We start from the raw sequence: 15,254 nt of genomic DNA on the forward strand, positions 1-15,254 counted from the left end.
TACAGGTACAGGTTATAACAGACAGGCTGACTAGCTATAACTGGAGAGTAGACAACGGTTAATGGAAAGTGACAAGTCAAACAGCAGACAATCCAAGAACTCTTTAGGACTTTTAAAAAAAATAGAAAAATGGGACTGTTCAGAATTATGCGTTAATAAAAAACAATTTCAGACAATGATTTCCTACAGCTAGCGTGAAAAAAATATTGGGCATATCGTGATTTTAAAAAATCATGAGCAGGATAGCGTGAACAAAACATTAGCGTGAACAAGACAGCGTGAAAAAAAATATTACGTGGACAGAGAAGCGTTAAGAACAATAAGCATGATCAGAATTGCAGGAAAAAAATTATTTGTCAAAAATACCCTGCGAAGGTGATGGGGGAGGGAGTTAAATGTAAGGTTACGATTTGAATAAGGAGTGTAAACTTCCAAATGAATAAACATTTTGTCTGCTGTTTGCCAAGTAAATTTAATATTCAATTCAAACTGTATTTCGGCAATAACAAAATATAACTTCTTTCTTCTCTTGTCTTGTAATTTTATTTTATTCTCTCTTGGTTTTCCAAACACATGCGAAGACGCCAATCACGTCAATTTCCAGCATTAAAGAGCATGAAAATAAATCAGATCCACAAAGCAACACAAAATGACTCACTTAGCTAGCAAATTCATTCAAAACCCATTCAATGAAATAAAACAAACACGTGCGCTTTTGATTCAACACAAATTTAAATAGGTATTTTTTCTGCCTGTTCTACTCTTCTATCATTTTCCCCTTCCTCGAAAAGTTTTCACACAGAGGCGAAGCATCACTTGAACCATTAAAAAAAACATCTAATTTAAGTTAGAAAAAATGAAAAATATTGCAAAAAAACTAGATCTACAATAAATTTCGTTCGTCTAAATAGAAGTTCATTCTAGGCAAACATGCCAAGCAAAACAATTGAACATTAAATTAGCATTGGAACAAAACTTACGAATCGGAAACAAAGCGAACAATTTTTGAGCGGACACCAGTTGAGTCGAAAAAATGAGTTCGTAAAAAGCGTGGCATGATACTACAATGAGAAACACTTGCGACTATAATGAAAATTGCTTACAGCACAAGAAAAACTCGAGATGTGGCAACTAAGCCGACAAACCTGAGAAAAACAAGAGTCCGACAATTCACTTTTTAACGGAAAAAAATCAATTTCATGCTGTACGAAAACTTTTGCAATGTGACTGTAGTTCAATTGGTTTTGTTAACTTGGGTTGCATCACGAAAATTGGTAGTATTTTTAAGGCAATCTTTGTAAGCAAAAAACTGAAGTATTTCAATGTTTGATCGCTCTAAGAGCTGAGCAAAAATGTTTTCTTAACGTTTTTAGCAATGTCAATCAAGCAATGAAAATTTTCAAGCTGCTTCGATGGATTCAAATATAGTTGACAGCTTGAAATGATTGGCTGTATTTTTTTTCAAGCAAAAAGATTATGGGACCCAATTTCCCACATTTCAAGTTGTTTTATAGTCTTATTTAGATCACGAAGTCTTTTAAGCTAGCAATTCATGTCGAAACGTTGAAAATGGTAAGCTTCAAATCGTTGAATAACAATTAGTTTTCTAAGTTATTAGATAGCTTAAAATAGTTGGCTAAACAACAATTTATTTTGAAGCAACTTATCAACGGATTTACTTTCAAACCTTAGAATTTCGACGACAACTTAAAAGGATTTGCTCAAGTTTTTTTCTTTGTTACTCGTCTTCCGGAGACAAATGTTTTCGAATAAGCCAGATTCACTAACGTAAAACGCGTTCGCATAGATCCCTTTCCACACCAAGCACAAAAAAACGACACTTATTGAATTGAGAAAACATTTTTTAAGTTCGTGATCCGAACGTTCTGCGGTACTTGAACAGTAACCGGCTATCCGTGTTCAAACAACATTTTTACGGTTTCACATCCATCTATTTGGTCGCTAAACAAAAACAAACAAATTTACCAAAAAACTAATATGACATTTTTAAAAAATGACTAACACCGAAGTCAACCGTTTGATATCAGATATTCAACTAAATAATTCCTAAATTTGGTTAAATGTCGAAATGAAGCTTATTGTGCCTACCATATGAAAAATGGGAAGGAACTTTGTATTCGGGTGTTTTTACTTTTTTTCTGTTTTCCACACAAAATCAGCTACCACAAATGATCATCGGTGAGAGTTGAGTGACATATCATATTAAAACCCTTACAGTAGTGATTCGAGAGACATTTAAAAATTTCAAAAAAAAAGAGCGAATAAAGCGAGCGAGCACGCTTACAATAGCTTATTTTAATGACTTAAAAGCTTTCAATAGTCGAAACGTAAACAGCTAGTTTTGCCGTGGTAAATTTAGGGTTTTTTTTCAGTATTTCAACGCCTTTTTAAAAAAAAACTCCGAAAAATGAATTTTTTTGCTTTTCTAGTCAGTCATTAACCCACAAAAATGGTTTCTCAGTTTGCTTATTTTACTATGACTGTCGAATATGCCTAATTTCATTTTTCATTCAGCTCCTTTTATCACACCACGCTGAAAATAGCGACACTAGTTTGAAAAATCTTTTTGTTATTTTTTTTAAGTAAAGTACGTGCGCATTAACCTACCTGCACAGTAACCGGCTATCCTTGTTTCAAACACCGTTTCGTCTAATTTTGGCCTTAGAAGACCATCTAAGGGGTGGATCTAAGATTATCTCGCGGGGGCGTATTTTCAAAAACTTTTCGAATATTTAGTCCATATTTTTGTTAGCTCGACCAAATTGATTTTCCGAGCGCGCCCAGAACACTAAAAAGAATATATTTTGAAAAATAAATTTTCAACCGCATGCAAATTTTTGAAAACAGTTCAAAAAGCCTTCTTAGGGCACTTTTTGGAAATTTTTGACTACAAATTGCGCACGTTTTTTTCGCGTGCTGTACCCTTCAAAATTATTCTTTTTTGGCCCCTTTAGAAAAAATTTAGGGTTGCTCAGCCGAAAATGGATTTCTTAAAATAATACTAAAGAGACCCTTTTGCTTGGTGAGGAGGTCAAATCCCTGAAGTGGGAGCATCCTCTTCGCTTTCCCTCCCCCCTTAAAACCGCCCCTGAATTGTAAATTTGAATAATACACACATGGAACGAAGCAGGAGCTAATTGTTAGGAAACGCATGCTTCGAAAAATCCTGAAACGATTTTTTCTACGGAAAGTATACAGCCAACATAGTATTCGTGAGAAAACAGTTAACTAGCTGCGCGGAGAGCTCGCTTTGCTACTTTCTGTCTGCATGGAGATTTGTGAAAAAAACTGCTGTAATATCCCAACTTTTGGATCCCTGGTACATCCTTCTCAGTTCAACATTTAGATAGTATCATAGGGTGCTTTCGTTGAGTAGATCCCAATTTTATTTGCTTGATCTTCCTTTGAAAATCAGTGAATACTCAAATGATAATTACAATTTGATCAATTGACGCTTTTAATCCTAGGTAGACTTTGATAACATTTTTTTAAAGGCGCCAGTATATACTTATTTTGAGCCACAAAAACGCAAATTTCTTGGTCATAATTTTTCAAAGTGCCCAAAAACGGCATTTTTGACCTTTACTTTGTGAGGGGGTCGAATCCTTGTGAGGGGGTCAAATCCGTGGGTATGAATAAAGTTTTTAAAAAAACCTTTATTCCTTGGAGTGATTACTCAGACTAACTAAAAAAAACAATGATGCAGCATTTTTTCTTTCAAAACTATGAGAAATACTTTTGAAATATAAACTTTCCACAAAATATACAATTTCATTGTCAATTCACAAATAGCACTTTAATTAATTTACTAGGTTGTTTTAATTAGATTTGGACGAACTATTACAAATATTGTTATGACTACTATTACTATATCGACTTCGCTTATCCTCATAATTCTGAAGGATCTGAATACTGTGATATATTTTCAAAGCGGGCCCTATTTTCACTCCTAGTAACTTGACAATATCTGATTGTGTTAGAAGTAGAAAAGCTTCCCCGTCTATTTGTTCTTTGATGAACACTTGTCCGTTGCAGCTCGGAATAGAATCGACGAATGTTCCTACCTCTTCAGGTGTCCAGCGTGCGACTGGATTTTCGGTTCTTTTGACCTAAACTTTTCGAATTAGTTTAAATATCATAACTAATATTCAGAAAAACATTCGAACAAATGTTTTATCCAAGCCAATCTGACTTTTAAAACGTTAAAATTCACAGAAAACTGTTACAAAAAGTGTGAACAGCTTAGCTTGGTAGTATAATCGACAGTTAGAGACCAATAAAACTAGTTACCTATCGATCTGAAAAAATCTTGATTCGTCAATAGAAACTTCGATTAGGTTTTATATGGTTCAAATATTGAAAACTTTCAGAATTTTTTCCGCTCTAACGCTTTCTAATTTGCTAAATTATATTGTTGAAATATTAGGGCGCAATTTTTTGTGATAAAGCTAATCGATTTTGCTAACAAAAGCAATCTGACTTTAAAAGCAATCTTAATTTCTGGACCAAGGAACTTATTAAGAAAGTTAATGGGTACCCAACAGTGGATCTTGCAAGTGTAAAACAACTTCAAAAAGTAATACGTGAAGTTGACTTAAAACTTGCTTCTTGAAAGTTATTTCAATTTTCTAATCCAGTGATCTTTTTTTTCGTTTTTCTTATTTAGTTAATAAACCCCACCCCCACTCCTCCTCCTATGCTGCAAGGGGGAACTTGTACTAAATTCGTTAAGTGCAACACTCACTTCACACATTCTTCCTGGAGCTTCCTAACTAGGTACCACATGGAGAAAAGGGAGAACATTTAACAAGATATACGTTTTTAAAGATGCCTAAATGGTTAAAACTTGGTTCTTACTGTCGGCATCAACTTGCGCTTATGCTTTGAACACAGTCCTAACTCTGTATATCTTCCTTCTAATGGGAGGCCAAACACTGAATTATAGATCGCCCGCTCTAACAAATCTTCATTTTGGTCAAAATCAGCTCGATTTCCACCACAACAAAAACGAGGTTTTCTTGGTTTTTCAATAAACTGAGTTTGCTTAACACCAGCAACTGTGCTAGTTTTCGTTTTTACAAAACTTTCGGTTATCAACTCATTTGAAGTTGACGCTTCTTTGTTTTCAACTTTCAATGATTCTGTCTCCTCGTCAGGTGGGCTATCTTTTACTAAAATTTGTTCAATTTCAGGTTCTGTTATTGTTTTGCTACTCTCAGTTTCGGTGTCAATTTTTGTAACACTTTCGTCAGTAATTAGCTCAGCTATCCTTTCCGACTCATTTATGGGCCTGTTTTGATTTTCTGTAGCTGTTATAGAACCACTTTCTTCTTTAAAACTTTGACTCGAAGCCTCATCGTGCAAACTTATCGGTTCTTCTTTGTTCAATAACTCCTTTTCCGCTTCAATTGCAAGATCTTTTTCGACTTTAGCATGAATTTTAATCTCCGATTTAGAATTACTATTACTGGTGACTAACTTTTCTTTAGTTTCTAAGTCAATTTGCGGCGACAAACTCGAATTAGTTGAGTTTGAACTAGTGGGTGAGTTTTTATTCGGAGAATGAAGTTGGGTCAACCTATCCGGAATTTGAAGTTTGCTGGTGGAGTACGGGCATCCAGAACCATTATGATGAGTCAGAAATCTTGGACCCTTGACGTGACCTTGACCCCGACAATATTGAGTCGGACATGATGAGCCTTGAGCTGGACCAAGGAACTCATTTGGAGGGGTTAATGGGTACCCAACAGTGGAGCAAAAATTAGGAGGGTAAATTTCTTCAGAATCGGAGTCGACCCAAAATGCGAAATCTTCGGACCAACTGTCCATTTGAAGTTTTAACCTGGCTATAGATCCATCTAAATGGAAAATATCAATAATTGTGCAAACACGGATTAGAATTTGATTCCATTGATCAACCGCTTCAAGCTTACAACCTTTCTCAAATTTGAGCTCAGGTGCTTTTTTGAAGTAGAAGTTTGGAAGCGGCTCTAGTTTAGATTGTTTTGTCAACTGACAATCGTTGAAAGCAAACCCTTTATCATGTGACCACCCGAAAGGTTTGATACAAGGGGAAGATAGATTGAACCATCGCTGTTCCGAGGGAGAAATGGAAACTGACAAAAACTCGACTAAAATATAATCACCAATGTTCTCTTTCACTAATGCTGGCTGCATTTCATTCGATTTATTTAGCGCTTCGATAAAATAATTACAAGGCTCAATTTCAGATGAAGGCACAAATTGGAAGCAATCGTCTGTAGCCAAAGTTGAGGCTCCAACAAGGGCACCGTATTCGTTCCAATCAGAAGTTGTATATCCTTTCGGTAGCTCCAATCTTTTTCCATGCTGTTTGCACCAGTTTACAGGAAGGAGAAAGTGACTGTTTGCATTGCAGATAAAATCATAACAAGGTGCAAAGCCGTCAAAATTCATTCTCAGACGAAACGATTTCCTTTCCATCACTGTCACAATGCAGAAACTTGAAGGATTTTTTGGATCTACGGATTCCAATTTCATGCCTTCTTTGAACTTCAAAGAAACTGAGACGCTTTCCATGCAGCGAGGGAAACATTCTGTAGGGCAGCCTCTAGCAGCTTGTGTGACAAGATATTTGTCCCATGAAAATCCGCGGCGTTTCTTATGAATTCTTCGAGTTTTAATTTTCTTATCAACATTTCCTTTATCTTCACTGACTGGTGCCTGGTCAGTTAAAGCATCACTAAAGGACTCTTCAACAAAATCAGCAGCTTTAAGAGCTAAGTGATCGGAAAAATCATCTGTCATGATTATGTTCTCTTATCATCATCAGCCAAACCTCAACTCTAGAAAACAGGTTGCAAAAAGTAAGCACAGGCAGTTGTGTGAGCAGAAAAAAAATACACTTTATTCATTTAAAATCATAGCTTAAATATGATGTTAATCAAATAACATCTACCAATAAAATGAATTACAACAAATTTGTTAATTGTCACATATATTCAAAATTATTCCACCTTCCATAGGCTGCCACTGTTTTATCATCTAGGTTATCAAAGTTTATGAAAAAGCATCCTAAGCTAAAATTAATTGTATTTTCTCGTTTGCTGTTCCAAATTGGTAGAGCTCCCATAAAATTTAATATTATATTGCTGTTTGAAGATTAGTTCTGTCGATAATGTTCACTTATTTGATGATTTGGATAACCTAAATTGATTTAAAATGTTAACATTTTAAAATAAACTTAAGTTTAAGCACATTTTCAGTGCATCTTAAGGTTTAAAAATCTAACTTTTTTCAACTTTCTTATGATTTACAGAAAGATCGAAATGTAACATTCGACCAGAATGGCGGTCAAAATGCATGACGATATCGAAACTTTATTGATAGCAGCCGAATGGGAAAATTGGCAGTTGTGATGATTTAACGATTAATCGTTCAAATTAACGAATTGGTAGAGGTCAATTCGGAGTGACAAAACAACTTTCAAAATTTCGATTTGTGCGTGCATGACAACAATTTTAAATTTCGCGAATACTGAAAACCGCAATAATCAGAACAACGATTTTCGCTAAGAAAAGCAAGACGTACGAGAAATTATAGCGAACGACAGAAGTATAGTTGACGACACTTACGGAAGAACATTCTGAATTGTATCTGTACAATCAGAACCGAGCAATTCCCGAGAAAACGGAGGGCATGCGGGATGAGTTTACTACATTTCCAGAAAGACGACAAGACCGCTCTCGTCCGGATTCGAGAATCCGGAAGGTCCTCGGAAATAAACTAAAACTATTTTTAACAACTTTTAGCTTCCGATACAATTTGTACCTTTAGCTGAAATGAATCCTTGTCGAGGGAAAGGGTTGTTCCATCTCCGATGGAAATGATGATTTTTATCTACTGAACAAAAATAATAGTTGTATGATAATAAGTAGTAGTAAGAAATTAAAAATGTTAATTCAAACGTTCTCGCACATTTTTTGCAAAATCAGGATTAAAATTTTTTACAATATTTACAAAATGATCAAAGATCTGAAAAATGAGAAACATGTTTAAAAAAAATCTAAAATTTTTTAACCAATCAAATTTGATTAATTGTAATTTCATAATATAATTACGTAATCATGAATAATATTTTCCGGTGAATTTCTGAGATTTTTTAGTTTTTGGTTTTTTCATGGTTATAAAATTTCAATTTGGAAATATTTTTGATTCTGACATGTCAGTTTTTTAACATTTAGCCATGTTATACAGAGTATAATTTTAGTGTTAATTCCCGGCTTCTGAGTTCATCGCGTGTGTTGATCTTCGGCCTCTCCGTCCAACTATGCAAAGCCTCTCGTGTCAGTAGCTTATGAGCGTTGGCTGTTTGGTCTATAATCTCTGTTTTCAGCTCAGCAGTACCGCCTACCTCCTTATTACATTCTAACAAGTGTTGTCATACTGGGAAGTCCCCTTTGCGGTGTTCATCGACCCTCGTGGCTAAATTTTGGACTGTCTGGTCGACATAGGTGGAGTTACATCCACTACATGTAAGCTTGTACACCACTTTGGATCTGAGTTCAGGAGCAAAGGAAGTTTTGAGGGATGGCAAGCATGTTTTCCCTTTTTCTTAAAATAAAAAATTATTTGTGCCCCGGATATTAGCCGAAACTTTGCAGCTAACAGTTGAGATGGTTTACCCCGATATATCATTGTAAGAAGGGGTGGTGAGTCTTTCAACCATTTATCATTTCTCGGTTCTGATGCCTTCACCTCTAAATTTTCTTTCCCTCAATGATCTTGTTAAGAGTTTCAAACACTAACCTGTCAGACCAGTTTTTCGGATATTGATTTTCAATCCATCGCTTCCTTTTTTTTCCAATGCCTGGTCAAAATTTTCACATGTTGAGGTACTTCTGAAAACCATATGAACCGTCCCTTCAATAACGTTTCTTTTTACTGCAAAGGTGCGCAGCCTCTGAAATTGAGAATGGTGCCGGTATCAGTGGGCTTTTGGTACCAACCACATGTGACCATTTTTCCTGAATCCACGTTGACATTTAAGTCCAAAAAGGCCAAAGTACCGTTACTATCAAGTTCTTCTATGGTAAACTGCAAGTTTGGATGCAACTTATTGGCAGCCTCGAGATCTACCCCAGGATCGCCCTTGACCGTTCTAACTATGTCGTCCACATATCTTAGAAAAACTTAACAACCATTCACAGTCCGATCTGCCTCCTGTTGTTTTTTGCAAGCCATGCGATACCATACTCTTTCAGCGATGTCGGCGTATTCGGATTGCGATATGTTACCACACCCTAAGTGGTACCAATTCAAACAAGCTCCGCATTCTACCCTTTTTGTCAGATATGTCACCTTTTTCTGACATCTAGGGCACACTTCCTTGTTACCCTCACTTAGCACAGTCAATTTTGATAATTCTTTCTTTAATGCAGGTTCGTATTTTTTGAGCCATAAATTGGTCAATATTACTGCAAGAGAGGCGCCCATTGCTAAACCGTCGTTTTGTTAATACCACAAACCATAGCATTTAAAGTGTACCTTACTCACTGCCAAATTCAGTAGTTTTTTCATAGTCTTGCGAGATGTTTCCGGAGGTTTGACTTGCTCATATAATCTCCTCAGTGCTATTTCAACCGCTTCCTTGAGCGGTACATTAAGGTAAAAACTCTTTACATCAGGGGAGAAAGGACGGGACGAAGTGGTGTGTCTTGTTTGTGTACTTTGCTAATCCATACAGCCTAGCCGGCTGCGCTCCAGTTGATCTCAACCTAGTATACAGCGCTTCGCTAATCTCGTACTTCTTTTTCATGGCGAGTAATTCTTTGTTTATGTCTTTTTCAATTTTCATAATAACGCTGTCAGTCAGATTTTTCCTCTCAATAAATTGTTCTGCTTGTAATAAATCTTTCAGTTTTTTCATATGCCTCCTCTTTCATTACACAAAAACCCACCCCCTTATCAAACGGCACTGCCAGAGGACCGTTGTCCTTCAAACACTTTCTGGCTTTTTCAACACCTTTGTCAGAGGGGGTCTATTTTACATTCTTAGCATATCTCTTTGCAGCTGCTTCAATCTCACATAATTTTTCTCCGGGTTTTCTATTTAACTTCAGTTTAGACAAAAACTATCAATGTCAGCAAGGAAGTGAATTTCTAAAGACTTCCCTCAACCAAAGCGGCAAAATCACAGCATCTAAATTTCTAGCTGACCTTTCATCCAAGTTTTTTAATGGTCTATTCTGTCTTTCCGAAAGTTTTTCAAGCTTTCTCTTGTGTCGGCTTATCAGGTTAATGACACTACACCTTGCTTGCCGGTTCAGACAGAAGCATTTTTTAAGGAGCGACCTCGTGGTCTTGGGATACTGAGACCTAGCCATCAGATCACTATTTTTGCATGTAACTAAGATAATTTACGCAATCTGAACGATGGTCCAAAATAGTGATTTTTTTTTACTTTTCTATTTGTTGTTGTTTCAGTTTAATTTATGTCGATCCTGATTGAAAGATCAAGTATTTTGTTCGTTAGTTTGGTACCCTCACTTGAGTGTTTTTTGAGTATTTAAGCACGTTAATGATAATTTGGCAGGTGACCGAAGGTTAGAGCCGCAAGCGGACAGACGTGCTCCAGACACAGCAAAAGACAACAGGGACAACATCCATAACGACTGTTGGGTATCGTTAGCACAATTTTAGTATCGTTCGGGAACACTTTCAATAAACTTAGGTGTTGGGGGACACAATTGGACCGGTCCGACTGTACCCTCCATCGATTGCGATGCATTATTCGCCCAGACATTTCAGTGACGTTGCGTAGAAAAAGTACCTATTGACGACTGGCTGACGTCAGTTACCCTAATTCTGCTTTTATTTTCAACCGTTTTGACCTAACCAGTTGCTTTTTTGCTCTGTTATGGGATAAGTATTAATTTACCATTTTTAGGCCATCAGCGAAACGACTTTTGATCAGCTTTCGTTTACACGCAAAAACAACCACACAGCTGGGTCTCGTGAGTGCTATTAAAAAATCATTACTATGTTAGAAAATCAAAACTTAATGTTTTTAGTGACAGTTATTTACTAAGTTCATTAAAGATGGATGAAATTTTTCCTTGACTCTAACTACTTATGCTCTGAAGTACGAAATTGTGCCAGTCGGTCATATTTGGCATTTGACCTTGATTTGGAAATTTGACCGTGATTTGGAAGTTAAACTTTGATTTTGGGCACAAAAGTAAATTTTCAAAACTTCGAATCGACCATGTCATGCTCAATTTCTCGCGACAACTGAAAATCGGAAGTAAATTTTCTCAGAAGGAAAAAATCAGAATTGCGGGAAAATTGATAAGAATCAGTCAAGAGTAAAATTGCTGCTGGCAATTTTACCGCAACCAACAACTCGAGCAGAGCTGTCTTGTTCCTGATAGAGAGCAGCGCGAGGTCTTGCGAGAGTATCTTCGTTGGGCGAGAGAAAACCTTGACTGAAAAGGTGGACAGCCGAAGCTGCCCAATGGTTCAGAAGATTAAACTAAATAATTTAAAACTACTTATTGCAGAAAACTTCTGGAGTTGCTTTACTTTTATCATTTACTTATTTCTAGAGTCACATCACTATCTGACTAGCTAATTTAATTTTTTTGAGTGCAATTTGTGTGATTATGTTGAGATAAGACGAGTTTTAGGTTGATCCATCGGAAATGAATCAAAGGTTCACTGTCTAAGAAAGCTAATAGTATACTAAAGCTTTTGAATCAGTTTTTATTGGCGTTCACTTGTTTTGAGTATCTAGAGGACTAGCTATGGGGGTAGTCTGATTTCTAGAGTGGGGGCTTTTTTGGTGGTGGATTTTATGCGGTAACACCATTTGTAGTCTCATGTCTTACACGAACCGAATTGGCTCCGACTGAATGAGGTATAAGAGCACAAGAGATAGTGTCCCTGACCCTTGAGCCAGCGATTATAGGGCCTGTTTTTCTCAACCTCAGAAGTGACATAGAAATGCGACTGTTACAAATTAATGTTGGAGTAAATTGAATACCTTCAGGTCATTACAGCAGTTGAAAAGTATTTTCAAAGTCTCTAACAGTCTCTGGGCACCGGGCCTCTAGTTCCGCACTCTCCCGGAGACAACGTCGTTATCTCTCTGATTTAGTGGCACGGTGGGGGGGGGGTTTGGATCCGTCCCGAATGTCCCACTGAACATTCCATCTATACGTTTTTCTTTCGATAAGCACCTATCGTATCTTGTAGTCACAACAAGAGTCTTAGTTTTCTCTTCTTATTCAAACTAAATTTCGTTTTGCAATTCGGTAGTGCTCCGCTCGTTGTTCCGCTGATTGTGGTTTTCTGTCTACTTTTGATCAAAATAGCTGATTTTTTTTGGATTTCTAGTCCAAATCGAAATTTTAAACATTTAAAAAAAATTCTAGAACATTCTGAGCCTCATTTTTATCACAATTCCAATACTAACGTCTTCATCAATTTTTTGTGCGTGCGTCGGCAGGTTCGACTGCCAATCCAAGGGTCTCAACCGGTTATTTTGGTGTAAAGGGGGGTATACTAATATTAATTAAGGACCACTTATAGGTTACAACCCGTGCTTTATATTATCTATTTCCCATTTTAGACCCAATAAACCTAATTTTATTGAAAGATACCAACTTGCGAACAAAATGTTAGCCCCAAAATTTTGGATATCCAAGATTTTCCGTACGGAAAAAGCATCTTCGCAGAGAACTAGTACATGTTCAGTTCGATTATTCTGATAAAAAAACCGCGCCGAGAAAGACTTAGGAGAAGTCGATCAAATAAGTCTTTTTTGACCAATTTTTTTTTTCGTGATTTTTTGATTTCTATCAAAAAAATTGAAAATCAAAATTTTGATTTTTTAGAGATAAAGCGATAAAAACTTTGGCACTTAGAGGTTGTTAACAAAAGAAGCTCAGGTACTTCAACGATTTTAAATCAACCCTCCGAGTAGCTCTGTGGATAAGGAGGGTGACTTAGAAATCGGAAAACGGAGGAATTGGAAACTCCAATTCCAATTGTTTTTTCGACCAAACTTTTGCTTTTTAAACCAACCAGGGATACTGCGCTCGTTCCAAGTATTTTTGAGCGCTTTCATTAAATTGCGAAAAAACTCACTAAAAACCTATATAGGCAGGGAAGAAAGGCCAATTTAGCAAACTCAATTTTGATGATTTCTCTAAGACCACTGAACCAATTGGAAAAAAATTTGGGACCATAATACGCCATTTTTGCTCATTTTTCTGACCCTTAATTGGATCGGAAAAATAGTTAGAAAATGTCAACTTGGAGGGTCCAAATTTAAGGATCCTCCAAGCGGAAATTTAAAAAAACTTCAATTTGACCCTAAAAGCGACAATCAGGAGTAAATTAAGCGTGTTCAAGTCAATTTGACTCCAGCCGGAGACCCCTTTGAGGCAAAAAATTGAAAAATTGGAAGCTTTCTGGAACTCTCCGACGGAACCCTCCAAAATGACTAAGGTACTTAAGTGCCTTAGGTACCCTCCATAATAATTCTCAATCTAAGTTAAGCGTCACGGGTACCCTCCGAAGTAACCCTCCGAAATAAATAATCCCCTTAATATTCCTCCTCAGCGGAAATCAAAAAAACCCACCGAAAAAACTGAAGTACATCAAACATCCCTTTAGAGTTGAAATAAAGGTTGGCCACCATCGAGGGGCACAAACTAGGAGTAAGTAGGCCAGCTAGCCCGGAGAATCGCAATCAAATTTGGATTCTAGATGAGATTCATCAAAGTACCCGAACAGCTTATCGATTGTTATTTTGGTTATGTGGTTGCCTTGCGCTACTTAGTAGGAAAGCTCGGGCTATCCAGTAACACATAGAAGAAGGCTTTACTGAGTGTGCCAGTTTTGCAGAGCTCAATTGAGAAGAAAAATGTTGCCTACTCTCATGCACTTGAACAGTTTGAGTGTGGGAGAGCTTTTGCCTGGATTAAGTCTTGAATAATTTCAATCAGAGATTTCCCTCAGCTACTTAATTGAGCTACGACAGCTGGGATAATGGCAGGACTCAAAGAAGAATACCCCGGTGAGTGCGATATCAAGAAACCACTCACTGTAGACGACCATTGTCATGGGCTTCGTTCATTTGGAGCGTTCCAATTGGGGGAAGTGTTTTTCTTCAAAATTAGGTTTTACTCCATTCTTATTGAAATTATCACTGCTTTTTTTACAGGATATGCTTGATTTCAAATGTGGCAAGGATTTGATATATCTAGGGCCGTGATTTGATTTTGTCACGGAGATTGCTGTCACCTATAGGGTGTGTTATTATATTATCGCAGGTTGTGTTTTGTTTGTGTCGGCTATTCTGCCCTTGAAACTTTTGGGATCTTATTTTAAGCAAATACTTAAGCTGGATTAAGTTAATCTCACCAATGGGCAGACCCAGTGTTAAGTCTTAGCTGAATCATCTTCATAGAAATTATCAAAGACTGAAATTTTGAAAAAATCGAGTATTGATATAAATATGTACTTGTTTTTTTTGTACTTGCGCACTGTCATCAAAAAGTTCCATTACGTCACTCATCATACGATATAGAACTGAAAAATTTGTTGGGAGAGGTGAAAAAAATACCTGGGCTTTGCACGGATAGTACGCTACAGTTTAAGTCGAGATCGAGCCAATTTTCTGTGAGCAGTACCTCTGAAGTTTTTGTCAATGAGCAGTTTTTGCAACATATGAAGGTCGCGATGATCTTTTAGTGATCGGAAGGAAAAGATGCATAAAGAAAGTAGATAGCGTTGAAGGGCGAAGCGCCGAGGCTGGGGCTGTGAACGCAATGCAACCTGATCCCTTCGAGGAAGAAATGTTAATCCTACCCGACCACCAACATCATAGGGAACTCGAAAGATCCGACTCCGAGCAGGAAAAAACTGAAGGACCTGGAAGGACCTCAGAGCTTTCCAAGGCTTTTGCAGGAGAAGAGCTGTTGTCTAAAAGCTTGTCTTAGTCAGAGGCGAAGAGCGACACTCGGAAAAAAGAGCAACCTTCGCTGGCCAAACAAAGAAAAAATGCCATGGTTTCGAGCATAAGTCCACGAGAAGAAAATTCAAGTTCGAAAATGAAAAAAGAGTTCTCAGACATTCTATGATGAACGCATGAAAGCGCTACAAGCTAGCTGATTACCATCCGGCTTTGCCCCTCTGGTAACAATGCACTCGGAAACAAAATGTTCTCCCAGCCCGAGACACAGATA

The 15,254-nt window shown here is 37.1% G+C and overlaps 1 protein-coding gene across 2 annotated transcripts; it reads right to left on the bottom strand.

Annotated features, from left to right (window-relative positions):
* Positions 1 to 3,734: 3,734 nt before the first annotated feature.
* On the bottom strand, positions 3,735 to 6,853 carry LOC134855415 (lethal(3)malignant brain tumor-like protein 4). Of its 2 annotated transcripts, none has more exons than XM_063871929.1 (2): positions 4,879 to 6,853; positions 3,735 to 4,130 (listed from the first exon to the last, which is right to left on the bottom strand). In XM_063871929.1, exons 1-2 carry the CDS (start codon positions 6,805 to 6,807, stop codon positions 3,840 to 3,842), a joined length of 2,220 nt encoding a protein of 739 aa, XP_063727999.1. In that variant the 5' UTR covers positions 6,808 to 6,853; the 3' UTR covers positions 3,735 to 3,839. The 2 variants fall into 2 exon arrangements, with proteins under 2 accessions (XP_063727999.1, XP_063728000.1); XM_063871930.1 differs by having other exon boundaries at positions 3,962 to 4,135.
* Positions 6,854 to 15,254: the final 8,401 nt, after the last annotated feature.

Source organism: Symsagittifera roscoffensis, chromosome 10 (assembly GCF_963678635.1).
Source record: "Symsagittifera roscoffensis chromosome 10, txSymRosc1.1, whole genome shotgun sequence".
Taxonomy (NCBI): domain Eukaryota; kingdom Metazoa; phylum Xenacoelomorpha; order Acoela; family Convolutidae; genus Symsagittifera; species Symsagittifera roscoffensis.

Bases quoted from the DNA above. Each gene is read 5' to 3' on its own strand.
- LOC134855415 (XM_063871929.1), bottom strand. From the start codon at position 6,807: ATGACAGATGATTTTTCCGATCACTTAGCTCTTAAAGCTGCTGATTTT. The intron at 4,131-4,878 runs GTAAGAACCAAG...CGAAAAGTTTAG, and splicing joins AGCGCAAGTTGATGCCGACA to GTCAAAAGAACCGAAAATCC.